Consider the following 24,195-nt stretch of genomic DNA (forward strand, 5'->3'; position numbering starts at 1 on the left):
GTCTCCCAATTGGAGCTAGAAGAAAAGGAATTTACGGTAAGTAAACAAAATTCCCTTCTTTGTCTGTTTCCATGCTGTGGAATGTCGTGCGGATATGGTACGGGCATTCTGCATTGAGGATACAGTACCATGGCTTCGGCACTGCATCCTCAATGCAGAACAAGTGCTGCAGTGAATGGGGGAGTTCATACTTACCTCCATCATGCAGCACCTCGCTTTCCGGCAGCCGGGTGACTCAGCGTCTGCAGGAGAAGGTGGGCGGGCCTGATCTAGCTCCGGCTGTCACATGACCGGAGCTCGTGCAGGCCCCGCCCACCTCTTCCTTCCTGTACCTGGATTCACCGTGCTCCTGTACACCGGACAGAGAAAGTGACTCCGGTGAGGCAGGTAAGTATATGGGACCCTGCGGAGAAATCCGCAGGAATAATTGACATGCTGCTGATTTTTCCGCAAAGAAATCCGCATTATTTCCGCTGCGGAAAAATCCGCAGCGTGGGCACAGCAGTTCCCAAATGCCATAGAAATGGCTGGGGAGTAGCTGTGCTGCAGATTTTTAAAAAATCCGCGGCAAATTCCGCTCATTTTCCGCAGCGTGGGCACATAGCCTTAGTGTTTTCACGGAGCTTGGCAGAGTATCACGGGTGCTTGGATATTTCGTCCATGAAACAATGACCACAACACACAGCCCAATCATTGACTTTCCATAATGCTCGTCAAGCTCGTCCGAGCATCTGACCTGCTTCAATCAAGTAACTAGCTTTCAAGCAGTTTAGTGCTTGCCCATCACAAGTCCTTAATCTTAACCTCGGACTACAACTGCTGGGGTCCCTAAGATTGGGGCCCTGGGTAATTGCACAGTTTGCTCCCCCAACGATGACCCAGACTATAAAGCTTATTTTTAGAGTAGGGCTTATATTTAAAGCATACTCCAAAAATCATGCCAGGTCTTATTTCTTTATCGTTCCTTTGGGAGACCCAGACCATGGGTGTTTAGCTTCTGCCTCCGGAGGACACACAAAGTACTACACCTAAAAGTGTAGCTCCTCCCTCTGAGCTTTTACACCCCCTGGTGAGCAGACCCAGCCAGTTTATTGCTTTATGTCAGGAGGCATATATCCACACATGCATTCTCATCTGATTTTGTTTGACTTTTGGAAAGAGTTTGAAGAAAAGCGGGTCCATGTCTGGACTCCCGGCATGTCCCTTCTCACCCCACTGTGTCGGCGGTGTTGTTAAGGTTGATTTACAAGGCTGCAGCCTTACATGCCGCGCTCCTTCACCATCCCTTCTGGGCTCTGGCTTGAAGTGGGAGCCAGCACGGTCTCCATGCCTGACAGGAGTCCGGTCTCCATCCACAGCCCCTTGAGGATTCTGTTGGACCGGAGCACTCATCCCCAGGGACATGGCCCTGCGTCTCAGCAGCTAAGTACCTGAGACGTTTATGTTGGGGGTCCCGGTTCTTTATTGTAGGGGGAGAGTATGCTGTATGTGATTGTTTTAACTTTTCCGGCGGGTTCTCTAGCTTTTGCCTGAGAACCGCGCCGATGGTGCCTGCTTGTCGGCCTCGCCGCTTAAATTTAGGCCCCGGCTTCGCCGGATGCCTAGTTTCATTTTCCTGCCCTCGCATGTCACTCATGCATAGGGACAGGTTCGGCTCCTCCCGGTGACCATTTTACACAGGGGAGGGATACTCCCCACTGCTGGGGCGTCCCTCCTTCCCTGCAGGTCTCTATAGCCCTCCAGTTCCCGCTCTTTTATAGGAACGCTCCCTAGTCCCGCCCCCTCTCTTCGCTCTGGCGGCCATTTCTCAGGCAGAGTTCACTCTACTCTGGGTCATCCTGAATTCTGCATCTCTGCTGAGGTGCTGCGACTGGGGGACCGGGCTTCGGGATCTGGAGGGCACACAACACCGCGCTCAGCGGTCTGGTAAGCCACAGCCGGTCTCCGGTTGTGGACCTCTGTATATTCTCCCTGGGGTTCATTCTCTGCAAAGCCCCCACTCCAGCAGCATGTCTCACACAAGGAGCAAGGCTCCAAAGCTTGATTCTGCATGCACTGCATGTAAGCTCCTGCTGCCTGAGCTGAGCATTTATCCACACTGTGATGGTTGCTCTAACTTGGCGGTGCCACAGCCTGGAGTCTCACCCCCAGTGGTCTCTCAGGCTGCTGCTGCACCTGTGATTGAACCCCCGGCCTGGGTAGAGTCCTTTTCTAGGTCCATATCCAAGTCATTTGCTGAGTCCATGGGGCTTTTGTCCAGGACTTTGATGAATATGCATCAGCCCCCCTCACAGGGTGCCTCTAATACTCTTGACAGAGGACTCCTATCCTCTGACCTCCGTCCATCGGAGCTCACGGAGGATTCATCATCTGATCCCAGACCCCGTCCTTCTAAGAGAAGGCGTAGGGTTTCCTCCCCCTCCCCATCCCACGGCTCTGTCTCAAGAGCTGACTCTCAAGATGAGGAGGATGCCCTCACTGGGGGCTCGGAGGCTATGTATCCCATCGATTTCTCTGAGGGTGACTCAGATCTTAGTGATTTGATTGCTTCTATTAATTCTGTGCTGGATCTCAATCCGCCAGTGTCAGAGGAGCAACTCTCTTTGGCAGAAAAACATCAGTTTACCTCGCCTAAGAGAGTAAAGAGTGTGTTCTTTAACCACTCCAGTTTTCAGACCGCTGTGACCAAACCCAGGGCCTGCCCTGACAAACTCTTTCCAAAGCGTGGTTCTGATGACCGGTTTCCATTTCCACCTGAGGTGGTCAAGGAGTGGTCTCACTCCCCAAAGGTAGACCCTCCGGTGTCTAGGCTATCAGCCCGGACCGTTGTGTCGGTGGCTGACGGCACCTCACTTAAGGATTCCACTGACCGTCAGATTGACCTTCTGGCCAAATCTGTGTATGAAGCTGCGGGGGCCGCGTTTTCCCCGACTTTTGCAGCAGTGTAAGCCCTCAAAGCCATCTCTGCTTCTCTAGAGGAGATGCATTCCCTCACCAAGGAATCTATGCCTGAGATGGTTGCCTTAACTGCTCAGGCTTCAGCTTTTTCATCCTATGCCATGTCTGCCATGCTAGAGGCTGCTCACCGCACTGCGGTGGCTTCAGCTAATTCTCTTGTTATCCGCAGTTTTTTGTGGCTTCGAGAGTGGAAGGCAGATGCTTCTTCCAAGAAGTTTCTTGCTGGGCTCCCTTTTGCTGGTTCACGGCTGTTTGGTGAACAGCTGGATGAAATCATTTAAAGAAGCTACTGGCGGGAAGAGTACTTCCATGCCACAAACCAAGACCAGGAAACCCGCCCAGGGTAGGAATCAATCGAGGTTTCGTTCCTTTCGTTCCTCTAACTGGTCATCCTCCTAAGCCTTCCGCCTCGTCCGCTAACTCAGCCAAGGATCAGAAATCCAACTGGCGCCCAAAAGCGCGTCCGCAGAAGACCGCAGGAGGTTCTGCCACTAAGGCAGCTTCCTCATGACTCTCGGCCCGCTCCAGCCATGTCCTTAGTCGGTGGCAGGCTCTCCCACTTTGGCGACGCTTGGTTAAAGCAAGTCTCCGATCAGTGGGTGAGAGACATCATATCTCACGGCTACAGGATAGAATTCTCTTCCAGCCCTCCAAACAGATTTTTTCTCTCAACTCCCCCCTGCTCCAAGGCCGCCGCCTTCTCGCAGGCCGTGGCGTCCTTGCAGGCAAACTGAGTGATTGTCCCAGTTCCCGCTCAGGAACGGCTCAGAGGTTTTTACTCAAATCTCTTCCTAGTTCCCAAAAAGGACGGTACCTTCCGGTCCATCCTGGATCTCAAGCTTCTCAACAAGCATGTCCGGGTGCGGCATTTTCGCATGGAGTCTCTGCGATCAGTCATTGCCTCTATGACCCAAGGGGAGTTCCTGGCGTCCATCGACATCAGAGATGCCTATCTTCATGTGCCAATCGCAATGTCACATCAGCGTTGGTTACGTTTTGCGATAGAGGATCATTTCCAATTCGTGGCTCTCCCCTTCGGGTTAGCCACGGCCCCTCGGGTATTCACCAAGGTCATGGCGGCAGTGATTGCGGTCCTGCACCTCCAGGGGTTAGCAGTGCTTCCTTATCTGGACGACCTTCTGGTCAAGGGTACATCCAGCGCAGACTGTCAGTGGAGTGTTTCGCTCACTCTCGCCACCCTAGCCCAATTCGGGTGGCTTGTCAATCTTCCCAAATCCACTCTGACTCCGACCCAGAGTCTCACGTACCTAGGGATGCAGTTCGAGACTTTGCCGGCACTTGTGAAGTTGTCCTTAGACAAACAGCTGTCACTCCGGTTGGCGGTGCGCTCTCTCCTGAGGCCCCGCCGTTATACCCTCAGGCGTCTGATGCAGGTGCTGGGTCAAATGGTAGCCTCCATGGAGGCGGTTCCCTTTGCCCAGTTCCATCTGCGTTCTCTGCAGCTGGACATTCTCCGCTGTTGGGACAAGCGGCCTTCCTCCTTACAGAGGTTAGTGGCTCTGTCGCCACGGACCAGGAGCTCTCTTCAGTAGTGGCTTCGACCCCTCTCCCTGTCCCAAGGGCGCTCCTTCCTGACTCCGTCCTGAGTGATTCTCACCACGGATGCCAGCCTATCCGGCTGGGGAGCGGTACATCTCCACCACAGAGCACAGGGCACTTGGACTCCGTCCGAGTCAGCCCTTTCAATCAATGTGCTGGAAACCAGAGCTGTGCGTCTAGCTCTCCTAGCCTTTCACAACCTGTTGGCGGGCGGGCACATTCGAGTCCAGTCAGACAACGCGACAGCGGTTGCCTACATCAATCACCAAGGCGGGACACGCAGCCGCCTGGCAATGTTGGAGGTCCAACGCATTCTTCAATGGGCGGAGGACTCCAAGTTCACCATATCCGCAGTCCACATCCCTGGCGTAGAAAACTGGGAGTCAGATTATCTCAGCCGTCAATCCGTGGACGGTGGCGAGTGGTCCCTGCACCCGGCAGTGTTTTTAGTTAATCTGCCGCAAGTGGGGCTCTCCGGACGTGGACCTAATGGCATCCCGTCACAACAACAAGGTTCCGGTTTACGTGGCTCGCTCCCACGATCCTCAGGCCTTTGCAGCGGACGCTCTGGTTCAAGACTGGTCCCAGTTTCGTCTGTCCTACGTGTTTCCCCCTCTAGCTCTCTTGCCCAGAGTCCTGCGCAAGATCAGAATGGAGGGCCGTCAAGTCATCCTCATTGCACCGGACTGGCCCAGGCGAGCTTGGTATCCGGACCTGCTCCAACTGTCCGTGGAGATGCCGTGGCATCTTCCGGACCGTCCAGACCTACTCTCGCAAGGTCTGTTTTTCCGCCCGAATTCTGCGGCACTCAAATTGACGGCGTGGCTCTTGAGTCCTGGATTTTGACGGCTTCTGGTATTCCTCCTGAAGTCATCTCCACTATGACTCGGGCCCGTAAGTCTTCCTCCGTCAAGATCTATCACAGGACTTGGAAAATTTTCCTGTCCTGGTGTCGCTCTTCCGGCCATTCTCCTTGGCCATTCTCGTTGCCGACCCTTCTGTCTTTTTTACAGTCCGGTCTGCAGCTAGGACTGTCCCTCAACTCTCTCAAGGGACAAGTCTCAGCTCTATCAGTGCTGTTCCAGCGGCGTTTCGCCCGGCTGGCTCAGGTCCGCACCTTCATGCAAGGTGTGTCTCACATCATTCCGCCTTATCGGCGGCCCTTGTATCCCTGGGACCTTAACTTGGTCCTCACGGTATTGCAGAAACCCCTTTTCGAGCCCCTTAGGGAGGTTTCTTTGTATCGTCTTTCTCAAAAGGTGGCCTTTCTAGTTGCCATAACTTCTCTCAGGAGAGTCTCTGATTTGGCTGCGCTCTCCTCGGAGTCACCTTTTTTAGTTTTTCACCAAGACAAGGTAGTTCTCTGTCCGACCCCAGACTTTCTTCCTAAGGTGGTCTCTCCCTTCCACCTTAACCAGGATATTTCCTTGCCTTCCTTCTGTCCGGCCCCTGTTCATCGCTTTGAGAAAGCGCTGCATACTTTAGATCTGGTGCGTGCTCTCCGGATCTGTGTGTCTCGCACCGCTGCGCTTAGGCGGTGCACCTCTCTTTTTGTGCTAACCACAGGGCGGCGCAAGGGTCTCTCTGCTTCTAAGCCGACCTTGGCCCGTTGGATTAGATCGACCATTTCGGACGCCTACCAGAGTACTCAGGTGCCTCCCCCGCCGGGGATCAAAGCACACTCGACCAGAGCTGTCGGTGCCTCTTGGGCTTTTAGGCACCAGGCTACGGCTCAACAAGTCTCAGGCTGCCACTTGGACTAGCCTGCATACCTTTTCGAAGCACTACCAAGTGCATGCTCATGCAAGCTTGGGCAGACGCATCCTTCAGGCGGCTGTCGCCCACTTGTGAAGTTAGGCTCCGCCTACTTCTTAGTTTTTTCTGTTTATTCCCACCCAGGGACAGCTTTGGAACGTCCCATGGTCTGGGTCTCCCAAAGGAACGATAAAGAAAAAGAGAATTTTGTTACTTACCGTAAATTCTTTTTCTTATAGTTCCGTATTGGGAGACCCAGCACCCTCCCTGTTGCCTGTTGGCAATTTTCTTGTTCCGTGTGTTATCACCGGCTGTTGTCGTGGACAGAGTCTCCGGTTGTTCCGGTTCTTACTCGGTTCTACTTGTGGGTGGCTATTCTCCTTCAGCTTTTGCACTAAACTGGCTAGGACTGGCTCACCAGGGCGTGTATAAGCTCAGAGGGAGGAGCTACACTTTTTAGTGTAGTACTTTGTGTGTCCTCCGGAGGCAGAAGCTACACACCCATGGTCTGGGTCTCCCAATACGGAACTATAAGAAAAAGAATTTACGGTAAGTAACAAAATTCTCTTTTTTTGGGGAAACACTGTTCTAGGGGAAGAAATGAAAGCACATTGTATGTATTTCAGTTTTAGCTTATTTGGCTCTATAGGTGCAAGCTAGTGTGAAATAAACATTGCTGGTTCTCATCCCTTACTATGTACCTGATATGTTATCCACACTGTCATATCTGCATGTCCTGTGTCACCTGATATCCCTAAATACAAATCTGCTGATTGTCGACCAGACGTCAGTCACATGGCCATCACATTACCATGTGTCCCAGAAACTGAATAGCACTGGTAACTTCAGAAACATCAGAGAAGGATTTGTATATTTCAGCCTTTTTTATTTTTACATGGTAAGTCTATAGGATAAACCCAGGAAATTCCCTGAACTCCCACGGTTCAGGCATCACCTGGAGAGCTAAAAACTGCAATTGTTTAGCATGATGGGCCTACAACTTGACTTTTAGTACAGTTCAGAAAGCCTTTCTATGATTCAATGGACCAGCAAGTATTAAAGAATTTGTACCCCTTCTGAAGGTGGTTTTATAGCTTTATGCGAAGATCTATTAGAATAGAAATTGTTTAGAGGTTTTTGGGACCTCATCATCTGACAGCAGCGTAATGTAGAAAGAGACCCTGATTCCAACAATGTATCACTTACGTTATTGGGTGAAGTAGCTGTGACAGAGTTCTTGTATATGTAAATGAAGCAGGGCTGAGAAAGCTAACCAGATTCACCACAGCTCTCTATGTACATGGTCTTTTGACAGTGAGCTGATTATTAAAGGCGTTTATGCACCATGAGCCTATTACCCAGACTGGCTTTCTAGTCCGACCACACAATCATTGCAAGTAAACGACAGAGTTTGAGAAGAGAGACATCACTGAGTTCTGTGTTTTAGCCCCTACATCGTGCTCTTTTCAGATTACATAGCAAAAACCTGCAGACAGATTCCCTTTTAAAGTTACAAAATGGGTATAAGTGGATGAAGATGGTGGACACATGTCTAACACCGTACACTTGCATTGCCTTGCCTTTTACAAGTTTCTGTTGACTTACCAATTTAATCTACAACTAATTTTTATTTTATTTTTTCTTAGAATGTCGATATCCTGAAAGATCCAGAAACCGTAAAACAACTCGGTAGTATCTTAAAAACAAATGTTAGGGCATGTAAAGCGGTCGGTCACCCTTTTGTTATTCAGCTAGGAAGGATTTACTTGGATATGTTAAATGTGTACAAGTGCCTAAGTGAAAATATTTCTGCAGCTATTCAAGCAAATGGTAAGCAAGACAAATCGTCCGGTCAGTGATGGGAGTGTAAGACTCGCTAGACATGGAGATCATCATATTTATTTCTTTGTAGGCGAAATGGTCACAAAGCAGCCTCTTATAAGAAGTATGAGGACCGTAAAAAAGGAAACGTTAAAACTGATTTCCGGCTGGGTGAGCAGATCTAATGACCCCCAAATGGTAAGTTCTTATTTACTTCTATTTAGGTGAGGTATATTCGGTTTTAAAGGGAATTTCAGAAAACTCTTCTAACATTGTTTTTAAAAGATAAAATACAAAAAAAATACCTATCCTGCTCGGGTCCAGTGACGAGTGTCTGCTCCTGGTGTCGTTATTTAAATTGCCTTGTTCTGCATCTAAGCGGTGAGCGTCTCAGACTGTGTAGATGGCACGACGATGGAGTGCTGCCTCCTGAACGGCCATCCGACTGTCTCTTGAGTCACTTCAACACAGGAAAGGCATCCATTAATCTGGATACAGTGGGGAAAGGGGGGTAGTAGGTGCCACAAATTGTGCTAACAATGGAATACACAAAGTTTTGTGGTTTTTTTTTTTTTTGTTTTTGTTGTTCGTTTTTTCATGCATGTTAAACACAGCTCGGCATGGCTTAAAGTTTGTATCAAAATTATTAGATAGTGTACTTTCCATATGGTGTATTTATTTATATGTACACCTGTAATTAGGGCACTTTGCAAATGATTAATTATTAATCGTATGAACGTATATCTTACCATCATATAAAAATAAACACCAGACAATAGACAGTGATTGAAAAATATCAACAGGATAAAAATCAAATTTGAATATCAAGATTTTCTATATATGCAATAGCGTTATCATTTACAATATAGAAATCATTCTTGTCACCATGGTAGGATCTCAGGGGGCACTCCTCAACAATGTGCTGGATAGTTTGACGATCTGCTCCACAGTCACAGGTCGGAGAGTCATATTTTCCCCACTTATACATAAAATCTGCACAGACGCCAAAGTTTGTTCTGATACGATTTAGAGTAACCCATGTTTTCCTTGGTAGATTGAAGCCTGGTGGAGGGTTTTGTAAATTAGGGAACATTTGGGGATCACCTTCTACTACATTTGACCCAAAGTTCTCGCCATTTCTCCTCTAAATTGAAGTTTTGTTCATGCAAGGTGATTGAAATCAAGACATCCACCCATCCGAACTGCAATCGTTGTATTGTAACATCTCTGATATTTTGGTGTATTGGAGGTTTTTCATTATTCACTACTTTAGTGTACTCTTTAAGTAGGAGCTTTTGTCTTCTTAGATTTGCGGGTGCGATATGACCCAGCACAGGTAACCAGTGAACAGGTGTAGGTCTAATAGCACCAGATATTATACGCAAAGAGTTGTTCAGCTGAGTGTCAATTAAGTTTACATGACAGCTATTTAACCATGCTGGAGCACAGTATTCTGCAGCAGAGTACACCAGGGCAAGAGTAGATGTTCTCAAAACAGATGTTGCCGAGCCCCATGAGGATCCACAATAATATTATTACGTGCTTTCAGTTTCTGTGCCAATTTATCCAGATGGGATTTAAAAGTTAGACTTCTATCAAGGGTTACACCTAAATACTTAGGATTGAAATTGTGTTTAACAGATTGGCCTTCAAATTGTACTTTAAGTTCAGTCTTGGCACTTGCATTTGCAAATGATAGCGATCCGTCTATCTAGAACCTTACTTGGGTCTTTAGCCTTGAAGCCATCTCATCTTGACTAGGTGTATCCAGTCAGGTTGGTCCCTACTTCTAGTATCTTACCGCACTATGTGCCATTAGGTCTCAACATGTACCAGGGGTCACAGAAAGACCTGCCCTTGACTCTGCTTCACACCTGCTGAAGGGTGCACATCCCAGAAGAGGGGGAACATCCCCCTTCTCTATCTACAAAGTAGAAATAACCAGCAAGAATATTACTTTTATTTTGCCCAGTCCTCTGCTTGCAGTCACAGTAGCTCGCCTATGGCCTAAAGAGATGCATTGCTTCATATAGGAAAATAGGATAGAAATGTTTGGGTTTTTTTTAGGCCGGTATGTCAGCTAGACCCCAATCTTCATGTTTTAAATGTGTGAATTTTATTTTTTTCTTGTCCTAAGGTTGGAGAAAACTTTGTCCCCCCTTTGTTGGATGCTGTTCTTATTGACTACCAGAGAAACGTTCCTGCTGCCAGGGAGCCTGAAGTACTTAGCACAATGGCCACTATCGTAAACAAGCTTGGGGGCCATATCACAGCTGAAATACCTCAAATATTTGATGCTGTTTTTGAATGCACGCTAAACATGATTAATAAGGTACACACAAGCTTTTGTTGTTTTTGTGCTCCTAAATCTTGCGTTTTTTTGTTGTTTTTTTTTATAAATAATTATTGCCATGAATTGTTTGGAGGGTTTTTAATCATTAGACTGACGGATCACCAATTTCTGAGACTTGTATTGATCAACTAACTGAAGGGGCCCTGTGTCGCCTTTCCAATTTGCCATGCACTATGTACATTTTGCACTGGCAGGTACCTGGTGGTGTCACAATGCCAACTGTATCCGCTACAGAATATACAGAGGTGTCTGGCACACAATGAAATCATTGTATAGCACCATAAAAGTTTGTTTCCACTTGAAAATAAAAATCACTGAAATTCTCCATTCTTTATTCTGACCAGGACTTTGAGGAATATCCGGATCACAGGACAAACTTTTTCTTGCTCTTGCAAGCTGTGAATTCGCACTGTTTCCCTGCATTCTTGGCCATTCCCCCAGCACAATTTAAGCTGGTTTTGGACTCTATAATCTGGGCCTTTAAACACACGATGCGAAATGTTGCAGACACAGGTATGTACAGATCAAATGAAATCTGTCTCCTCCAGCTTGTTCACTGTAGCAAAAAGTAAAACTACTGGGAGGGGAAGAGGTCAGAGGCATTTGCTAAAGACAGCCTCTGTATGTCATAGTATAGTGGCTTATATCACCCTCAGAATCGCCTGCAAAGGAAATGTGCTCTCTCTCTCTGGTGCTCTATGCAATTCTAATGGCAAAAAATTACCTTGAAATGAATTACCGTATTTTTCGGACTATAAGACGCACTTTTTGTCCCCCAAATGTTGGGGGAAAGTGGAGGGTGCGTCTTATAGCCTAAATGTAGGGCATGGCTGCGGGGAACGAGGGTGTTGCGGTGGAGTGGGTCATTGGGGGCATGAGCAGGCTGCAGCAGCACTTACCGTGACCACGAGGGCCCACTCATTTCATATGCATACATCCTCCCGCCCATCATCTCTCCGCGCTGAAGCAGGCGCTGACAGGTGGGCGGGATGATGGGCGTGGCATGCACACATACTAAACAGTCGGACAGCGTGATCACCCCTGGCAACTACAGCCTGCAGTGATCATGTTCTGTATTCATGTATTCACTGCTCCCCGCGCATGACCATCAGCACGGGGGTAGTAAATAAGTATACTCACCAGCCACGATCCCTGCAGCATCGCGATGTCCTCCTGTCTGCTGACCACAGCTGTGTGTGGAGACTAGCTGTGCGCACGTGTCCATACACAGCTGCGGCAGGCACAGACAGGAAGACTAGCCGGCTCCACACAGGTCAGCGGTGATGCTGCTGGCACAGACAGGAGGAGGAGCGATGCTGCGAGGAAAGGGGAGTATGAACATTTATTTTCTTCATCGTTCCTTATAGGAGACCCAGACCATGGGTGTATAGCTTCTGCCTCCGGAGGACACACAAAGTACTACTCAAACGTGTAGCTCCTCCCTCCGGGCTATATACACCCCCTGGATGACAATCTAACCAGTTCAATGCTTTGTGTTTCAGGAGGTCACACACACACATGCATTCTCTGATTTTTTTCATTTTTAAGATTTTGATTTTAAAGATATGGAAGAAAAGCGGGTCCAGTCTGGACTCCCGGCATGTCCCTTCTCACCCCACTGTGTCGGCGGTGCTGTTAAGGTTGACTTTAGAAGGCTGGAGCCTTCACATGCCGCGCTCCTTCAACATCCTCTGAGAGGCTCTGGTTTGAAGTGGGAGCCGTCACGGTCCTCTCTGCTTGCAGGAGATCGGTCTCCATCCGCAGCCCTGTCAGGTTCCTGCTGGACGGAGCGTTTAACCCTCACCTCAGGGACTGGCCCTGCGTCTCAAAAGCTAAGTATTGAGACGTTTCTCAGGGGTCCCGGGTACTTTTATTAAGGGGGGAGTGTGTCTTTTGACTTTACTGTAAATTCCGGCCGGTTCTCGGGGTTTTTCCTGAGAACCGCGCCGAGGGTGCCTGCTCGTCGGCCGCATGTTAAAATCTAGGCCCCGGCTTCAGTTTGGGCCTAGTTCTGGTTTCAGCTTCCCCTGCATGTCATTCACACAGGGGAACAGTGTGGCGCCGCCCACCGGCCGTCCAGCAGTGGGGAGGACACTCCTCTCTGAGGAGATGTTTCCCTCCCCTGTATCTCTCCTTGGCCCTCCGGTTTCCCGCTCTTGGGCTAGTCCCCGCCCCCCCTCCTCCTTCCAGCGCCATTTTCTCAGCGTTCTCACACTGATCGGCGCTGGCTGCTGCAGCTGCTGCATTCTAGGAAGACTGACGCTTCACTGGGGGTCCGAGCTGTGGAATCCGGAGGGCACACAGAGAGCGGTCTGGTAAGCCACAACCTCTGGTTGTGGGCTTTATTATACACTCTCAGGGGACATTCTATAGGAGTGTATTCTTACTGCAGAGCTTCCACCTCAGCAGCATGTCTCTCACTAGGAGCAAGGCTGCAAAGCTGTACGCTATATGCACTGCATGTAAGCTCATTCTGCCAGAGCCAAGCACATACCCACATTGTGATGCCTGCTCTAATATGGTTGTGTCTCAGCCTGGAGCCTCCTCAGGGGCTCCTCCGGCCGCTCCAGCCCAGGTGGCTGATCCCCCGGCTTGGGTAGCATTTTTTTCCAGAGCTATTTCCCAGTCTTTTGCCGACTCCATGGGACAGCTGTCCCAGACTTTGCTGACCATGCATCAGCCCCCTTCTCAGGGCGCCTCTGTTGCTCCGAGCTCTGCAGAGCTCTCAGAGCATGTTCTAGGACCCCGTCCTCCTAAACGGAGACACAGGGACCCTTCTCCTTCCTCGTCCCACGGCTCTGATTCACGAGCCGAGGTGCAGGGCGAGGAGGATGCTTTTACTGTGGGCTCAGACGCTACCTCTATGTACCCCATTGACTTGTCTGAGGGTGATGCGGATGTTAGTGACTTGATTGCGTCCATTAACTCCGTACTAAACCTCAATCCACCAGTGTCAGAGGAACAAGCCTCTCTGGTAGAAATACACCAGTTTGCCTCACCTAAGAAAGTTAGGAGTACGTTTTTTAACCACTCCAGTTTTCAGGCCACTGTCACCAAGCCCAGGGCCTGTCCTGACAAACGCTTTCCGAAGCGTAGTTCTGATGACCGTTTTCCCTTTCCACCAGAGGTGGTTAAGGAGGTGGCTCAGTCCCCAAAGGTAGACCCTCCGGTGTCTAGAATCTCAGCCCGGACAGTCGTAGCTGTGGCCGATGGCACCTCTCTTAAGGATCCCACTGACCGCCAGGTTGACCTTCTGGCCAAGTCTGTATATGAGGCGGCAGGAGCCTCGTTCTCCCCGTCTTTTGCGGCAGTGTGGGCTCTTAAGGCAGTCTCTGCCTCTCTGGCGGAGATACATTCCCTCGCCAGGGACTCTATACCTGAGATGGATGCCTTAACTTCCCAAGCTTCGGCTTTTTCATCCTATGCCATGTCTGCCATCCTGGAGGCTTCTCACCGCACCGCGGTGGCCTCCGCTAACTCTCTCGCGATCCGCAGGATCTTGTGGCTTCGAGAGTGGAAAGCAGACGCTTCTTCTAAGTACCTTGCGGGGCTCCCTTTTTCAGGGTCCCGGCTGTTTGGTGAACAACTGGATGAAATAATTAAAGAAGCTACTGGCGGGAAGAGTACTTCCTTGCCACAAACTAAAACCAGGAAACCTGTCCAGGGCAGGAACCAATCGAGGTTTCGTTCCTTTCGTTCCTCTAACTGGTCATCCTCTAAGCCCTCAGCCTCGTCCACTACCGCAGCCAAGGATCGTAAACCCAACTGGCGCGCGAGGCCGCGTCCTCAGAAGCCCGGAGGAGCCGCTGCCACTAAGGCAGCCCCCTCTTGACTATCTGGCTGCGCCAGCAACGTCCTTGGTCGGTGGCAGGCTCTCCCACTTTGGCGACGTGTGGTTTCAACACGTCTCCGATCAGTGGGTGCGGGATATCATCTCCCACGGCTACAGGATAGAATTTTCTTCCAGCCCGCCAAACAGATTTTTTCTGTCCACCCCCCCCTGCTCCAAAGCCGCCGCCTTCTCTCAGGCCGTATCATCCTTGCAGGCCAACGGTGTAATTGTTCCGGTTCCCGCCCGGGAACGGTTCAGAGGTTTCTACTCAAACCTCTTTCTAGTCCCCAAGAAGGACGGTTCCTTCCGGCCCATCCTGGATCTCAAGCTTCTCAACAAGCATGTTCAGGTGCGGCGCTTTCGCATGGAATCTCTGAGATCGGTCATTGCCTCAATGACCCAAGGAGATTTTCTAGCATCCATAGACATCAGAGATGCCTATCTGCATGTGCCTATTGCGGTTTCACACCAGCGTTGGCTACGCTTTGCAGTCGGAGAGGAACATTTCCAATTCGTGGCTCTCCCCTTCGGGTTAGCCACGGCCCCTCGTGTTTTCACAAGGTCATGGCAGCAGTGGTTGCAGTCTTGCACCTCCAGGGGTTGGCAGTGATCCCCTACCTGGACGACCTTCTAGTCAAGGCCTCATCCAGTGCAGACTGCCAGCGGAGTGTCTCGCTCACTCTCACCACGCTCGTTCAGTTCGGGTGGCTTGTCAACCTGCCCAAGTCCACTCTGACCCCGACCCAGGGACTTCTGTACCTAGGGATGCAATTCGAGACTCTGCCGGCACTTGTGAAGTTGCCCTTAGTCAAACAGCAGTCCCTTCATCTGGCGGTGCGCGCTCTGCTGAGGCACCGCCGTCATTCCATCAGGCACCTTATGCAGGTGCTGGGTCAGATGGTGGAGTCAATGGAAGCGGTTCCCTTTGCCCAGTTCCATCTGCGTCCCCTGCAGCTGGACATTCTCCGCTGTTGGGACAAGCGGACCTCTTCCTTGCACAGGCTGGTGGCTCTGTCGCCACAGACCAGGAGCTCTCTTCAGTGGTGGCTTCGGCCCCTCTCTCTGTCACAGGGACGCTCCTTCCTGACTCCGTCCTGGGTGATTCTCACCACGGATGCCTGCCTCTCCGGTTGGGGAGCAGTATTTCTCCATCACCGAGCACAGGGCACTTGGACTCCGTCCGAATCAGCCCTCTCGATCAATGTGCTGGAAATCAGAGCTGTGTTTCTAGCTCTCCTAGCCTTTCACCACCTGTTGGCGGGCAGGCACATTCGAGTCCAGTCGGACAACGCGACAGCGGTTGCCTACATCAATCACCAGGGCGGGACTCGCAGCCGCCTGGCGATGTTGGAGGTTCAACGAATCCTCCAGTGGACGGAGGACTCAAAGTCCACCATATCAGCAGTCCACATCCCAGGCGTAGAAAACTGGGAGGCCGATTATCTCAGCCGTCAAACCGTGGACAGCGGCGAGTGGGCCCTGCATCCGGCAGTGTTCAGGTCAATCTGCCGCAAGTGGGGCACTCCGGAAGTGGATCTAATGGCATCCCGATACAACAAGGTTCCGGTTTACGTGGCTCGCTCCCACGATCCTCAGGCCTTCGCAGCGGACGCGCTGGTTCAGAATTGGTCCCAGTTCCGTCTGGCCTATGTGTTTCCCCCTCTAGCTCTCTTGCCCAGAGTTCTGCGCAAGATCAGAATGGAGGGCCGTCGAGTCATAATCATTGCTCCGGACTGGCCCAGGCGAGCTTGGTACCCAGACCTGCTCCGTCTGTCCGTAGAGGTGCCGTGGCATCTCCCGGACCGCCCAGACCTTCTCTCTCAAGGTCCGTTTTTCCGCCAGAATTCTGCGGCTCTCAGATTGACGGCGTGGCTCTTGAGTCCTGGATCCTGACGGCTTCAGGCATTCCCTCTGAGGTCATCTCCACTATGACTCAGGCTCGGAAGTCTTCTTCGGCCAAGATTTACCACAGGACTTGGAGGATTTTCCTGTCCTGGTGTCGCTCTTCCGACCATGCTCCTTGGCCGTTCTCCTTGCCGACCATCCTGTCTTTTCTACAGTCCGGTCTACAGCTAGCATTAAGGAATAACGTTTGGAACTCCACTCTGTCTGAACTGGGTGCAAAAAACCTAAAAAACATCACTATGGGGAGATAAGGTATGCACACCAGTGACTATGGAAGGGGAATACATGGAATAGCAGAAACTGCTGTGTGAATACTGACATGAAAAATTCAATAGCTATTTGTAAGAATGAAATGTGAAAAATGGAACCTGCATTACTGCCATGAATATATGAATAAAGAGAAATTTAGCTACTGAATTGATCAATGCAGAAGAGCCCCAACACTACGCCAAAGTATTTCTCTACGTTGGGGTCCCTAGCTTGTGTGTGTCCTCTCATGCAGTTAAAAAACTTACCGTGTATGGGACGCTGAGACCCAGGCTATATATGCGTATAATGTGGATTGGCAATAGGTGTGTATGGGGAGGGTTCACAAACGAAAAACTACTAACATTAAGGAATAACGTTTGGAACTCCATTCTATGTCTGAACTGGGTGCAAAAAACCTAAAAAACATCACTATGGGGAGATAAGGTATGCACACCAGTGACTATGGAAGGGGAATACATGGAATAGCAGAAACTGCTGTGTGAATACTGACATGAAAAATTCAATAGCTATTTGTAAGAATGAAATGTGAAAAATGGAACCTGCATTACTGCCATGAATATATGAATAAAGAGAAATTTAGCTACTGAATTGATCAATGCAGAAGAGCCCCAACACTACGCCAAAGTATTTCTCTACGTTGGGGTCCCTAGCTTGTGTGTGTCCTCTCATGCAGTTAAAAAACTTACCGTGTATGGGACGCTGAGACCCAGGCTATATATGCGTATAATGTGGATTGGCAATAGGTGTGTATGGGGAGGGTTCACAAACGAAAAACTACTAACATTAAGGAATAACGTTTGGAACTCCATTCTATGTCTGAACTGGGTGCAAAAAACCTAAAAAACATCACTATGGGGAGATAAGGTATGCACACCAGTGACTATGGAAGGGGAATACATGGAATAGCAGAAACTGCTGTGTGAATACTGACATGAAAAATTCAATAGCTATTTGTAAGAATGAAATGTGAAAAATGGAACCTGCATTACTGCCATGAATATATGAATAAAGAGAAATTTAGCTACTGAATTGATCAATGCAGAAGAGCCCCAACACTACGCCAAAGTATTTCTCTACGTTGGGGTCCCTAGCTTGTGTGTGTCCTCTCATGCAGTTAAAAAACTTACCGTGTATGGGACGCTGAGACCCAGGCTATATATGCGTATAATGTGGATTGGCAATAGGTGTGTATGGGGAGGGTTCACAAACGAAAAACTACTAACATTAAGGAATAACGTTTGGAACTCCATTCTATGTCTGAGCTGGGTGCAAATCTCCCCATAGTGATGTTTTTTAGGTTTTTTGCACCCAGTTCAGACATAGAATGGAGTTCCAAACGTTATTCCTTAATGTTAGTAGTTTTTCGTTTGTGAACCCTCCCCATACACACCTATTGCCAATCCACATTATACGCATATATAGCCTGGGTCTCAGCGTCCCATACACGGTAAGTTTTTTAACTGCATGAGAGGACACACACAAGCTAGGGACCCCAACGTAGAGAAATACTTTGGCGTAGTGTTGGGGCTCTTCTGCATTGATCAATTCAGTAGCTAAATTTCTCTTTATTCATATATTCATGGCAGTAATGCAGGTTCCATTTTTCACATTTCATTCTTACAAATAGCTATTGAATTTTTCATGTCAGTATTCACACAGCAGTTTCTGCTATTCCATGTATTCCCCTTCCATAGTCAGCGGTCTACAGCTAGGACTGTCCCTCAAGGGACAGGTGTCGGCTCTGTCGGTATTATTCCAGCGGCGTATCGCCCGACTGGCTCAGGTGCGCACCTTCTTGCAGGGCGCATCTCACATCATTCCTCCTTACCGGCGGCCCTTGGATCCCTGGGACCTTAATCTGGTCCTCACGGCCTTACAGAAACCCCCCTTTGAGCCTCTCAGGGAGGTTCCTTTGTTCAGACTTTCACAGAAAGTCGTTTTTCTAGTAGCCATAACTTCTCTCAGGAGAGTTTCTGATTTGGCTGCGCTCTCTTCGGAGTCACCCTTTTTGGTGTTTCACCAAGACAAGGTGGTTCTTCGTCCGACTCCGGATTTTCTCCCTAAGGTGGTGTCTTCTTTCCACCTTAACCAGGACATTTCATTGCCTTCCCTTTTTCCGGCCCCTGTGCATCGCTTTGAGAAGGCGTTGCATTCCTTGGATTTGGTGCGGGCGCTCCGAATCTGTGTCATGCACCGTCGTTTTTAGGCGGTGCACTTCACTTTTTGTGCTAACCACGGGTCAGCGCAAGGGTCTCTCTGCTTCTAAACCGACCCTAGCTCGTTGGATTATGTCGGCTATCGCCGATGCCTACCAGTGTTCTCAGGTGCCCCCACCGCCAGGGATTAAGGCGCACTCGACCAGAGCTGTCGGTGCCTCCTGGGCTTTCAGGCACCAGGCTACGGCTCAGCAGGTTTGTCAGGCTGCCACTTGGTCCAGTCTGCACACTTTTTCGAAGCACTACAAAGTGCATGCTCATGCTTCGGCAGATGTGAGCTTGGGCAGACGCATCCTTCAGGCGGCTGTCGCCCATTTGTGAAGTTAGGTTTTGCCTACTTCTCAGTTTGGTTTATTTCCCACCCATGGACTGCTTTGAGACGTCCCATGGTCTGGGTCTCCCATAAGGAACGATGAAGAAAAAGAGAATTTTGTTTACTTACCGTAAATTGTTTTTCTTATAGTTCCGACATGGGAGACCCAGCACCCTCCCTGTTGCCTGTTGGCAGTTGTTGTTCCGTGTGTCTTCACCGGCTGTTGTTGTAGACAGAGTTCCGGTTTTTCCGAGTTTTACTCTATCTCTACTTATGGGTGGATGTCCTCCTTCAGCTTTTGCACTGAACTGGTTAGATTGTCATCCAGGGGGTGTATATAGCCCGGAGGGAGGAGCTACACGTTTGAGTGTAGTACTTTGTGTGTCCTCCAGAGGCAGAAGCTATACACCCATGGTCTGGGTCTCCCATGTCGGAACTATAAGAAAAAGAATTTACGGTAAGTAAACAAAATTCTCTTTTTGTGTGCCACAGGATGCGGACCATATACCAGGATGGGTTATATAGCAGGATGCGGCCATATACCAGAATGGGGTATATAGCAGGAAGTGGCCATATGCCAGGATGGGGATATATAGCAGGATGCGGCCATATGCCAGGATGGGGTATATAGCAGGATGGAGCACATACCAGGATGGCAGTATATAGCAGGATGGGGGACATATTCAATTAATATAGCCACTGGTAAAGTATTAATAGATCTACAAGTCTGTATACAGCAAAAAATACATAAAATATAACCTTTAATGAGTCTATTTAAAAAGAGGATTCATATTACCTCTATAAAAACAATATCTGTCACAGAAGACACCGTGCTCTATTACCCACTACTATCACAGGGATCAAAGCACTCTGCCACAGAATATGTTTAAAAAACAGCTGACCACCAGGCCAAAGATTAAGTACAAACTCATTCGCTGACAACACACCAGGGAACAGAATTGGCTACCCCCACTCATGTGTTGTCCATACAAATGTGCAGTAGTCCTAAAATAGGGGACCAATGCAGACTAATACCCAACCATTTGGTCAAGTAACATATATTACATTTCTGACCAGCACGCATCAGTGGTTCAGAGTAAACATGGCAATGCTCCTAGATACCAGAATTCACCGGAACAGTGTACATGTAAAAAGATGGAACAATCTGACCAATTCTGGTGCATTCAGTTTCCACAATCATCCAACGGACACTTTCCCATCATTATAGGCGTCTCCACAGTTCCTTTTCAAACTGGACCTGGGATCCCTCTAGATTAAAGGTCACTGTCCTTCCCAAACTCTCCTTCTCCCGACGCGTTTCATATATCCCATAATCATCAGGGGAGCTTGAATGAGGAGATATAGGTTCATGCTGTGAAACCTTTCATGGGTTTACAGACGGTGACAGCACACATCATCCAGGCTGCACCATATAGCAGGATGGAGCACATACCAGGATGGCAGTATATAGCAGGATGGGGGACATGTATACAAGGATGGGGATCATATATAAGGCAGGAAGATAATTACCAGGATGGGATACCTTTAGTAGAGAATTTGGTGACATTACCCCCATAAGTGTCAGCAGCAGAACCTCGCCCCATAAATGTGTCATGACAACATTTTTTGCTTAAAATTTTATTTTCCTTCTTGAAAACCAGGGGTGCGTCTTATACTCCGAAAAATACGATAGTTTTACTTAGTCCTGTCTTTGTTTCTGAATTTTTCCATTAAGTGTTTTTTAGCGGGATGTGGAAGTCTCAAGGATAGATGTGAATTGTCCTAACAATGCCAGAGGAAGGGACTTTGAGTAATCTTCATACATGACCATTTGCATTATGAATTGTGTGGACTACATTTGTTTGACCTTGCTACATTGTCTTGTGCTTTTCTTTTGTCTCTATTAGTGGCAGCCACTTGTCTAGCTTTTTAGAACTTAAGCAAAAATGTCATTTTTTTTTTTTTTTTTTAAACTGTCAATTTTAGGATTACAGATCCTTTACACATTACTACAAAATGTTGCTCAGGAGGAAGCTGCCGCGCAGAGTTTTTATCAGACGTACTTCTGTGATATATTACAGCACATCTTCTCTGTTGTGACCGATACCTCTCATACAGCGGGTAAGCGTTCCTGTGCATTGCTGCTCATGTACCTTTTTAAAATTCAGATTTAGAGGAAAACACTCGGTCTTGAGCAGGGTTCACGCTCCATATACAGACCACAATGCCCAGACTGACTGCTGGTCTCCTGACCTGAATTTACAACCTCATAGACCCATATGAGGCTGCAACATCATGTAAAACGCCCGTCTGGTCCTGGCCTTGTAATATCAAGCAGAAGCCTAACTTTACATCCTGAATCACCTTCTAGGTTTTGCATTTATGATAAATTACCTACTGGCAGACAAGTTCCAGTGCCTTCATGTATTATAAAAATTCTCTTTTCAGGTTTACATCCTAAATCATATAATATAAAAATGTAAAGTTCTAAACATTCTGATAAATGTGAAGTTTCCACAATTTTTAATACTTACAATATTTTTGCAATAGGTGAAAAATGCTTATTATTGAATAAAACCTGTTTTTTTTACATTTTTTTTTTTTTTTTTTTTTTTATATGTAGGTTTAACAATGCATGCTTCAATTCTGGCATACATGTTTAACTTGGTAGAGGAAGGAAAGATAAATGCACCATTGAATCCTGCAAATCCACCTAATAACCAACTATTTATTCAGGAATATGTGGCCAATCTTCTAAAGTCTGCATTTCCTCATCTGCAAGAGTAAGTGATGCAGCGTGTAAGACTTCTCTTTACGTCCTTCACACTGTATGATGTTAAATATAAATGTGTGTAAATATATATATATATATATATATATATATATATATATATATATATATATATATATATATATATATATATATATATATATAATATATATATATATTTGTTATGGTTTGATGGAAGACTTTTCCAGCAATAGTCTGATCATTTGAAAACCTTTAGAATTCTGAATATGCGACTAATGTGTGTTTTTGTTTTTTTGTTTTTTTTTTCCTCTTTAGTGCACAAGTTAAACTTTTTGTGACTGGGCTCTTCAGTTTAAATCAGGATATTCCTGCATTTAAAGAACACCTTAGGGACTTTCTTGTACAGATTAAGGTACGAGTGATATTTAATTGTTGCATGGCTTCGCTCAGACTGCACATTATAATTTGTTATATTTTATAGCTTCTCGCTCTTTTGTTAGATCCATGTGGGAGATTTATTCAGACTAGTGCTTCACATGCAAGTCATAAACTAATGTTCTTTAAAATATATATATATATATATATATATATATATATATATATATATATATATATATATATATATATATATATATATATATATATATATATATATATATATAATATATTCATTCATTCATTCATTCATTTTGACATAGCTGTCCTAAAGACCAGAAATGAAAGCTCCTAAGGTCTTGGAATAAAATTTGTGCTATTTTCTGTCTTTACTAATAGTGAATTAGTCTGAAACTTGGTGGCCAAGGCCCTCCTAATTATTCTTTCCCACTTTTTAAAACATTTGAGACCATTTGCAATTTAGAAGTACAAATGTATAGTGCTAAAAGTTGGAAACTAATACAACTTTGTCTAAAATGCCTAAATTACTGTGTTCTCCTGGTACCACATTTATAATCATTTTTTTTAATTTATTTTGTACCTTCTAACAGGAGTATGCCGGAGAAGACACTTCAGACCTGTTTCTGGAAGAAAGGGAAACTGCCCTTCGGCAAGCCCAGGAAGAGAAACACAGACTACAGATGTCAGTTCCCGGCATACTTAACCCACATGAGATTCCTGAAGAAATGTGTGATTAGTTTTTAGAAGCCAAGTTATGCCGTTACTTTTCCTCCTCCCACTGAACATTTGGTTTTGTTCAGGAAAACATCACTTTGTTTCTTGTTGACCAAAATGATGCCAATTTGTAAATTATGTCACCTAGTGGCCCTTTTTTCTTATTATGCGTTTTTTGTATAACAGATTTTCTGTGAATTATCCTTCCATTGTTTAAAGGTTTGGTCATCTTTTAGGTTTGCATGACATAAAGAATTAAGGCTTTTTTTATATATAAAAAAAAATTACTCCCTGTTTTTTTGGCTGTGGGGTTAAGGGTGGTCAAATTTTATTTAATACAAGTTTTTGCTGCAAGAGAGTTTCCTTCCCCCCCACCCCTTATAGAAGATCCATATTTTTGATTGAGTTTTCTCTCTAGTGGGTACCGCAGCATAGAAGGAATGTCAAAGAAATCCAAAAAATAAGATTTGGGGGACGAGTAAGGCATCACTGCATTTCTTTTCTTTTGAAATTACAGGATTATTTTGAGTTAAAGTGGTTTATACTACACAACAGGTTGGATAGACTTTTGCAGCAAGATCATGTGCATATCATCCCATTGTAAAGCAACTTTGGAAAGTATGGGAACACAGTACAGTTAGTTATTTTTACACTTTTTTTTTTCTTTTTTTTCTTTTGTTTGTGTGTGTGCTGTCGCTTTGTCGACAACAGCTTTTTGTTTTCCTCAATGAGGAGTGTTGCTCATTTGTGAGCCTTCATTAACGAGAAGTGAAATGGTTAAAAAAAAAAAAACAAACAAAAAAAAATATTTATCCTGTTAGAATAGGCTTGCATCTTTTTAACAACTCATAAAACTCTGGCTTTTGAGATGACTTGTACTAATTTACATTGTTTACCATGCTGTAGTGCTTTAAGAACACTACTACTTAAAAAGCAAAATAAACTTGGTTTACATTTATTTCTCTGACTTCTAAAAGTGGTTTTACGGGAGACTGAAAGATACTGTGTACTTTGTGGTAAGCAGAGCTTGCAATTTTGACATTTATTTGATTTGTTTTATGAAATTATACAACATACAGTGAAATGCCTTTTTAGTCTTGTGCCTGTTCTTAAATGTCTGATCTTGAAATATGCAGTACAGTGTAAATTTCCAAGACCATAAGCAGGCGACTGCAGAGATTTGGAAATTCCTCTGTTAAAATATCTGTGCTACTAGCAGATTTTGTCAGTGTTTTGAGCTACCGTCCAAATGTTCTCTACCTTTTTATAAATGCAGTGTTACTACCAATAAAGGGTTTGTCCAGTACTTTTGTGTTGATGGCCTATCTTTAGGATAGGTCATCAATATAA

General features: G+C 46.8%; 1 protein-coding gene across 2 annotated transcripts in view; it reads left to right on the forward strand.

The window, feature by feature from the left end:
* Positions 1-23,803, forward strand: part of XPO1 (exportin 1) — a 131,179-nt gene extending 107,376 nt beyond the window's left edge. For both annotated transcript variants that reach the window (XM_075339347.1, XM_075339348.1), the window contains exons 18-25: positions 7,920-8,103; positions 8,186-8,292; positions 10,232-10,426; positions 10,792-10,960; positions 20,970-21,104; positions 21,607-21,766; positions 22,051-22,147; positions 22,722-23,803. In XM_075339347.1, the coding sequence (XP_075195462.1) occupies positions 7,920-8,103; positions 8,186-8,292; positions 10,232-10,426; positions 10,792-10,960; positions 20,970-21,104; positions 21,607-21,766; positions 22,051-22,147; positions 22,722-22,868 (1,194 nt within the window). In that variant the 3' untranslated portion in view covers positions 22,869-23,803. The remainder of the gene's footprint in view (positions 1-7,919; positions 8,104-8,185; positions 8,293-10,231; positions 10,427-10,791; positions 10,961-20,969; positions 21,105-21,606; positions 21,767-22,050; positions 22,148-22,721) is intronic.
* Positions 23,804-24,195: the final 392 nt, after the last annotated feature.

The sequence above is a fragment of the Anomaloglossus baeobatrachus genome, chromosome 3, assembly GCF_048569485.1.
Source record: "Anomaloglossus baeobatrachus isolate aAnoBae1 chromosome 3, aAnoBae1.hap1, whole genome shotgun sequence".
Taxonomy (NCBI): Eukaryota; Metazoa; Chordata; class Amphibia; order Anura; family Aromobatidae; genus Anomaloglossus; species Anomaloglossus baeobatrachus.